Source organism: Nicotiana tomentosiformis, chromosome 12, assembly GCF_000390325.3.
Source record: "Nicotiana tomentosiformis chromosome 12, ASM39032v3, whole genome shotgun sequence".
NCBI lineage: Eukaryota > Viridiplantae > Streptophyta > Magnoliopsida > Solanales > Solanaceae > Nicotiana > Nicotiana tomentosiformis.
The window spans coordinates 45412807-45421537 of NC_090823.1; the positions used below are offsets into that span (position 1 = coordinate 45412807).

Sequence of the window (8731 nt, forward strand, 5' to 3'; positions counted from 1 at the left end):
CAGAAATGTATCAAGCTTGGATCAGGGGGCATCCTCCACCCTCACTCCCCACTAACTTTACAGAAAACCCTGCTTCCATACCACCACTGTCACAAGTCCAGGTTCCCACTACCGTCGATCTTTCCCCTCAGCATGCACCGGGCTTTACCCCTTACCACAACTACACTGGCACCTCGTCCCAAACTTTCCCTGCACCACCAGCCAAAACAACCTCATATCCCGCTCCAACATCCACTCTTGTTTTTGTAGCCCCTCCATAAGCTGCCCTCTACTAATCTTCTAGTGAACCTGCGTTCAAGGTTCCAGATGCCCAGTACTATGCTCCAGAACCAACTTTCAAGGTTCCGGATCCTTATTGTTACACCCCTCACTTTGAGCTTCTTGTTGAAACCGAGATGCCATCTAAGAATGTGGAGCAAGATGAGATATTCAGGAAAGTGAAAAGTTTGGAGCAATCTTTGAGGAACACACAAGGGATAGGAAGTCAAGTAAGTGTGGCTTACAAGGACTTATGCTTATTTCCAGACGTCTAATTGCCCATCGGGTTTAAGATGCCAAAGTTTGATCTATATGACGGACATGGGGATCCCGTAGCCCACTTGAGAGGTTATTGCAGTAAGATGAGAGGTGCCGGTAGGAAAAATGAATTATTGATGGCCTATTTAAGTCAGAGTCTTACTGGGGCAGCTCTAGAATGGTACACCCGCCAAGATGCTAGAAGGTGGTACACATGGGACGATATGGATCAGGCCTTTGCCTGGCACTTTTTGTACAATATAGACATTGTCCCGGATCGCCTATCCCTGACAAAGGTAGAAAAGAAGCCCAGTGAAAGCTTAAGGGAATACGGGTTCAGATGGAGAGAGCAAGTTGCACGGGTCAATCCTCCGATGGAAGAAGACGAGATGGTCGAGTACTTTCTTCAAGCCCTGGAGCCTACTTACTTTGGCCATTTGATCTCATCCATAGGTAAACCCTTTAACTATGTGGTAAAGATGGGAGAAATGGTGGAAGAGGGACTAAAGTCAAGCAAGATCATGAGCTACTCCGCCATAAAAGCTACCACATAGGAAATCCAAAGCGGCACAAGAAGTTTGTTAGGCAAAAAAAAGGATGATGTCGCCATGGTTGTCTCTGGATCATGGTGTGGCCCAAGGGGTTCACCGCACCAGTACACTCAGCCCCGACCCCAACCCCAAGCCTACACCTAAGCTCCATATAATCCACCCCAATATTATTTCCCACCACAAGACCATCAATACTAAGTTAGACCACCCCAATACCATATTCACCACGCACAGTCATATGCTCAACCCCCTCCTTACCCACAATGGCATGCTCCAACTCCACAAAATTCTTACCCACCCCCACAACCCTACCGAAACCCTACTGGTCCAAACGATTGACCAAGGCCGGAGTATAGGACAGAAAGGCAACATCGAAAAGAAACCTTCACTCCTCTTGGAGAGTCCTATGCCAGTTTGTTTCAAAGGTTGAGGCAATTGGACGTGTTGAGGCTGATTGAGGCGAAGATACCAAATCCACCCTCAAAGAACCTTGATTATTTTCTGAGGTGCACATATTGTTCTGTTGCCCTAGGGCACGACATAGAGAAGTGTTGGCATTTGAAGAGGGCAATCCAAGAGCTTATTGATACAAATCAGATTGTAGTCCAGAACTCGGATGCACCAAACATTAACCAAAATCCTTTGCCAGCGCATGCAGAGACACACATGATTGAAATAGTTCGTAAGGATGAGGAGTTCAGGAATCCTTCCAAGTCCGTCATGATGATTTGTTCTAGTGAAGGTAATTCGGTTAAGGCTCTAGACTCTACCAAAGTAACGCCCTTGACAGTTGAAGGGGTGACAAAGAAACCAAGCATGTTCGACATGAAGCCACCTGTGTTGGTCGAGAAAGGGCCTTCGAAGGATATGGGGACAAGTCAGGAAAAGCCGAAAGTGGTCATGCCAGGGATCCCGAACAAGCCTGTCATAGTCGTGGAAGGAGCTCGTATTACCCCTGTTATTATTAAGCCAGTGACTCAATTGCCAGTGGTTGATACAAAGGTTGTTCCATGGAATTACAAACAAGTGATAGTGACATACAAAGGGAAAGAAGTGGAGGAAGAAGTAAATGAAACTGGAGGACTGACTCATTCTGGCAGATATTTTACCCAGAAGAATTGAGGAAGGCCAAGCCATTCAAGGATAGCCAAATGCCAGTAAAGAAGCCGGCCACCGAAGAAGAGGCTGAAGAGTTCCTGAAAAAGATAAAAGTGCAAGACTATTCCATTGTGGAGTAGTTAAGAAAAACACTGGCTCAGATCTCTCTTTTGTCTTTGCTGATACATTCATATGACCACCGCAGAGCCCTGATGAAGATTTTGAATGAGGCACATGTTCCTGATAAGATCACAATGAATCACTTGGAGAAGATTGCCAACAAGATCTTCGAAGCAAACATGATCACTTTCTCAGATGATGAACTTCTTATGGAGGGTACATAACACAATCGAGCTCTTTATCTCACGGTGAAGTACGAAGATTCTGTTTTCTCAAGGGTACTGGTTAACAATGGCTATAGTGCAAATATTTACCCTCTGTCCACTTTGCAAAAGTTGAAGATTGACACTGAAAAAATCCACATGAACAGTGTATGTGTTCGAGGCTTTGATGGGGGAGGTAAAGATTCTGTTGGTGATATAATGCTCGAATTGTCGATAGGGCCAGTTGAGTTCACTATAGAGTTTTAAGTGTTATATGTTTCTATCTCCTACAATCTATTTTTGGGAAGGCCTTGGATACATGCGGCTAAGGCAGTCCCATCTTCTCTGCATCAAATGGTAAAATTCGAATGGGACAGGCAGGAAATAGTTGTGCACGGTGATGAGGACATATATGCTTATAATGACCCGTCTGTTTCAGTTATTGAAGCCGAAGATAATAAAGGGCCTTGGGTCTACCAAGCTTTCAAAATTATGTCTGTTGAGAAGATTCTCGAGGGAGAATACATTCCAGGAACGAAGCTATCCTCCGCGTCTGTCATGGTAGCAAATGAAATGTTGAAGAATGGTTTTGTGACGGGTAAAGGTCTGGGTTCATCTCTACAGGGTATTGTGCATCCTGTATGCCTAGGTGAAAATCTTGGTACATTTGGTTTGGGATTCGTACCCACAAAGACGGACGTGAAAATGGCCAAAAATTTAAGACATACGGTATGGTCACTCCCTAATGTTACACACATTTCTAAGTCTTTTGTCAAGCCAGGTGCAGCAAAACAATCAATATCATTAGTCCCGAAACCTATGGTCGATGTTGATGAAGAGTTGATCAAGAGGTTCTAGAGTCTGTTTGATGAGGTTAACATGGTGGAAGTTGGGGAAGGTTCTAGTAACACAGATGTGTAGCTCGTTGGGCCAAATGTGTAGCTTAGCAATTGGGAAGCTACTCCTCTCCCCACCCGCAAGGAGTTTTGGTAGTTTGCTTTGTTTTCCTTTCTATTAAATGGGTTATTCCAGGGTTGTAATCCAGATTTTTATTTTCGCTTGTTTTGATGTTCAAACCCTTCTATCCTTTTATTTTCAATGAAATGTAATTTCCTGTTTTGTATTATTCCTAATAGTGTTTCATTTTGTTTTTCTTTTGTACAGTTCTTTTTTATGCTGGTTCTAATGACATGACATGCATGAGGGATTTTCAGTCAAGTCTTAAAAGCCAGTCTAATCCTAAAATAATGATCCAAGAAGTAGAATATGATGAAGAAGCAACATTTGAGGAAATAAGTAAAGAACTAAAGCACTTTGAAGAAAAACCAAAGCCTAATTTGAATGAAAATAAAGCAATCAATTTAGGAGATCAAGATAATATCAGGGAAACCAAGATAAGTGTGCATTTGGAACCGCAAGTCAGGGAAGAAATATCAAAGCACTGTTTGAGTACAAAGATGTCTTTGCATGGTCGTATGACGATATACCGGGCTTAAGCACTGATTTGGTAGTTCATAAATTGCCAACTGATCCTGCATTCTCTCCTGTCAAGAAAAAGTTAAGAAAGTTCAAGACTGATATGAGTGTGAAGATCAAAGAAGAAATCATAAAGCAGCTTGATGCAAAGGTGATTCGGGTCACTCGATATCCCACTTGGTTAGCTAATATTGTGCCAGTACCAAAGAAGGATGGTAAGACCAGGGTATGTGTTGATTATCGTGATCTTAACAAAGCTAGCCCAAAGGATGATTTTCCTTTTCCAAACATCCACATTCTGATTGATAATTGTGCCAAGCATGAGATTGGGTCTTTTATGGATTGTTACGCGAGATATCACCAGATCCTGATGGATGAGGAAGATGCAGAAAAGATAGCGTTCATCACACCATGGGGAACATATTGCTACCGGGTAATGCCATTTGGTTTGAAGAATGCTGGGGCAACTTATATGAGGGCGATGACTACCATATTTCATGACATGATACATAGGGAGATTGAGGTTTATTTAGATGATGTGATCACAAAGTCAAAGAAGCAGTCCGACCATGTCAGGGATTTGAGAAAGTTTTTCCAAAGGCTCCGCAGGTATAACCTCAAGCTCAATCTAGCAAAATGTATATTTGGTGCTCCATCCGGGAAACTGTTGGGATTCTGGTTAGTCAATGCGGTATAGAGCTAGATCCGTCGAAGATCAAAGACATCTAAGAGTTACCACCGCCCAAGAATAAAACTGAGTTGATGATCTTGCTCGGAAGGTTAAATTACAATAGTAGGTTTACTGCTCAACTCAGAACGACCTGTGAGCCCATCTTTAAGTTGCTGAAGAAGAATGTTACTGTCAAGTGGACTGACGAGTGTCAGGAAGCATTCGATAAGATTAAGAGATACCTATCAAACCCACCTGTGTTGGTCCCGCCGGAGCCTGGGAGACCGTTAATTCTCTATTTGACGGTCTTGGATAATTCTTTTGGCTGTGTACTGGGTCAACACGACATCACAGGCAAGAAAGAGCAAGCTATTTATTATCTCAGCAAGAAGTTCACTCCTTATGTGGTTAAGTATACTCTTCTTGAGAGGACGTGTTGTGCCCTGACTTGGGTGACACAAAAGTTGAAGCATTATCTTATGTCCTACACTACTTACCTCATTTCTCGCATGGATCCTCTAAATTATATATTTCAGAAATCTATGCCCACAGGAAGACTTGCAAAGTGGTAGATTTTTCTCACAAAGTTTGATATTATCTATGTGACCCAGACCGCGATGAAAGCCCAAGCTTTGGCCGACCACTTGGCCGAGAACCCAGTGGATGAAGAATATGAACCATTGAAGACTTATTTTCCTGATGAAGAAGTGATGTATGTTGATGGGGTTGATCTTTATGAGAAGCTAGGTTGGAAACTCTTCTTTGATGGAGCTGCTAACATAAATCGGAATAGGGGCTGTACTCATTTTTGAAACAGGACAACACTACCCTATAACAGCTCAGCTTCGATTTTATTGCACTAACAACATGGCTGAGTATGAAGCATGCATTCTGGGTTTGAGGTTAATTGTAGACATGGAAGTCTAGGAAATATTGGTTCTAGGAGATTCAGATTTGTTGGTCCACCAGATTCAGGGAGAATGGGAAACTCGGGACTTAAAGCTCATATTGTATCGACAATGTTTGCATGATCTATGTCAATGGTTCAGGTCGATAGAATTCAGACATATTCCCAAGATTCATAATGAGATTGTCGATGCCTTGGCTACTCTGGCATCCATGTTACACCATCCGGACAAGACTTACGTCGACCCTCTACATATCTAAGTTAGTGATCAACATGCCTATTGTAATATGGTTGAAGAAGAACTTGATGGTGAACCTTGATTTCATGATATTAAGGAATACATCAAGTCGGGGGTATATCCGGTACATGCCATATGTGATCAAAAAAGAACCATTCGACGTCTGGCTAGTGGATTTTTCTTAAATGGGGGAATCTTGTACAAGAGGACTCTAGACTTAGGACTGCTGAGGTGCATTAATGCTAAAGAAGCTTCAACTCTCATGACCGAAGTGCATTCTGGAGTTTGCGGGCCACATATAAATGGGTATGTCTTGGCAAAGAAGATACTTTGAGCAGGTTATTATTGGCTCACCATGGAACGAGATTGCATCAGTTTTGTTCGTAAGTGTCATCAATGTCAGGTGCACGGTGATTTGATTCATCCCCGCGATCTGAGTTACACACAATGTCTACACCTTGGCCCTTTGTTGCTTGGGGCATGGATATCATTGGACCAATTAAGCCTGCAGCATCAAACGAGCATAGGTTTATTCTGGTTGCCATTGATTACTTTACCAAGTGGGTCGAAGCTGTAACTTTCAAGTCCGTGACCAAGAAGGCAATGGTAGATTTTGTTCATTCAAATATCATTTTTCAGTTCGGAATCCCCAAGGTAATCATCACAGACAATGCTGCTAATCTCAATAGTCATTTGATGAAAGAGGTATGCCAATAGTTCAAGCTTATGCATCAGAATTCCACTCCGTATCGTCCCAAGGCAAATGGAGCTGTTGAAGATGCTAACAAGAACATAAAGAAGATACTTCGTAAGATGGTGCAAGGTTCTAGGCGATGTCATAAAAAGTTACCTTTTGCTTTTCTAGGTTATCGCACTACTGTTCGCACTTCAGTAGGTACAACTCCTTATTTGCTGGTATATGGAACTGAGGCAGCCATACCTGCGGAAGTTGAGATTCTATCCCTTCGGATCATTGTAGAAGCTGAAATTGATGATGATGATTGGGTCAAAACCTGGCTAGAGCAACTGAGTTTGATTGACGAGAAAAGATTGGCAGCAGTATATCATAGTCAATTGTATCAAAAGAGAATGTCAAGAGTATACAACAAGAAGGTGCATCCCCAGAAATTTGAAGTAGGCCAGGTAGTATTGAAACGCATCCTTCCACATCAGGCCGAAGCTAAAGGCAAGTTCGCCCCAAACTGGCAGGGGTCGTTCATAGTGACAAGAGTGTTGCCCAATGGTGCTTTATATTTAATAGACATAGAAGGAAGATGTGTGGATACAACTATCAATTCTGATGTAGTCAAGAGATATTATGTATGATTTCTTTGCTTATCTTCAATTGCATTTTGTACTTGGCATGCTCAAAGTTGGAATGACGAAGGCATTTTATTCTGCTACCCCAAACATTTTTATCCTTTGTTACCCCTTTTGAGCCTTATTTATTTTCTTTCATACCCCTCTTTTGGAATCACGAGTAGAGTTAGAAAATAGGAAAAAAAGGGGAATAGAAAAAAAAAGGAAAAAAAATGAAAAAGAAGAAAAAAAGGAAAAAAAGAAGAAGAAGAAAAGAAAAAAAAAAGCAACAAAAACAAAACAACTTTTATGTTGGAACTACATTCGACCTAATTCCTTTTTAAGGATACGTAGGCAGCCTTACTCTGAGGTTCGATCCCATCAAAACAAAAATTCAAAATTCCCCAGACTCAAAGAAACTGGGGCAGAAGTTTTAGTTTTGCAAAAGATATGATTCCAAAAGTTGTAATTTTGAACCCTTTCATCTTAAATTATCTTGAGCCTTCATGCCACCCTTTTTTTCTAACCCTGTCCAAAAGCCTATACTACGGTCCAAAGAAAGACCTTCCGATCAATCTTTGAGGATGCCAAGTCAAGCAAGATAGAGGTATGATTTACATCATGGGTAACACTTTGTTCATGGGCACAAGGAAAAATGAATAAATGAGAGTCTTATTGGTGAAAACCCTCACGGGCAGCGTAAGGCGATGGTGAGCTAAGAGAAAATTTAAAATGAGAGAGTCTTATTTGTGAAAACCCTTGCGGGCACCATAATGCGACAGTGAGTTGAGAGATGAACAAATGAGAGAGGCTTGTTAGTGAAAACCCTTCGGGGCACTATAAGTCGAAAGAGGTTTGTGACTTTATAGAAAAATTGGATCATTGAAAGCCTGGTTTTTGAATTATGGAGACATGACATGAACTGAAAATGTGATTGGTTGGATGGGTTAGGCTGAAAAATCCAAAATGCATGTCATGATCATTGGAACCAGCTGCTTCACTCAGATAAGTCTCTTTTCCATTCTTCCTCAAATAGTCATCTTTGTTCAAAATTTTCTTCTTCAAATAGTCATCTTTGTTCAATCTTTTCCTTTTTATTCCTAATTCTCAAAGTCACCTCGCTTTATTTTCTTTTGGGTCTGTTTTTCTGAGTCTCTTTCAAGTTAGTCTTTGTTAAACAAGTAATAAAATAATTCAAAGCCTACTACCGGCTTCTTGATTGCACAAAGCAAAGTTAGACCAAGCACATCGCAAGTGATATGATTTGGAAGGAGAAATGTGGTGGTGACTGAAGTTCTGGTGATCAAGTGAATCTTGAATTTCGAGGAAATGCAAAGGTTCAATAATCGTCAGAATGAAATGCCATACAAAAAGTGAGTGTAAGGAATTCGGGTCATTTAGAGGTTTTTGTGGTCAAGGTTTGACCAGAAGGTCAAAGAATTCACTGTTAGCCCGAAGCAGCTCATCAGAATGAAACATGGTAGTGGCAAAAGCAGACACCTTCAGCAACGATACCACAAACTAATCACCACATATTCAAACTCACAAAATTTCCCTTGATTGAAATAGGGGTAGGGAAATTTGCTCACTCGCATGGATCCTCCATGAGGAAAGTATGGTTCAAGGGCAAGAAATTTTTGTTCAGTCTGCAGG

The 8731-nt window shown here is 41.5% G+C and overlaps 1 protein-coding gene across 1 annotated transcript; it reads left to right on the top strand.

Moving 5' to 3' along the window:
* The first annotated feature begins 6226 nt into the window (after window positions 1-6226).
* LOC104088354 (uncharacterized) lies at window positions 6227-7105 on the top strand. The gene is made up of 2 exons (XM_070190448.1): window positions 6227-6385; window positions 6497-7105. Exons 1-2 carry the CDS (start codon window positions 6227-6229, stop codon window positions 7103-7105), a joined length of 768 nt encoding a protein of 255 aa, XP_070046549.1.
* Window positions 7106-8731: the final 1626 nt, after the last annotated feature.

What these genes read in the sequence shown, in the direction of transcription:
- LOC104088354 (XM_070190448.1), top strand. Translation starts at nt 6,227, where the DNA reads ATGTCTACACCTTGGCCCTTTGTTGCTTGGGGCATGGATATCATTGGA. An exon ending in CCGTGACCAAGAAGGCAATG is followed by an intron (nt 6,386 to 6,496) that starts GTAGATTTTGTT and finishes GTATGCCAATAG; the next exon opens with TTCAAGCTTATGCATCAGAA.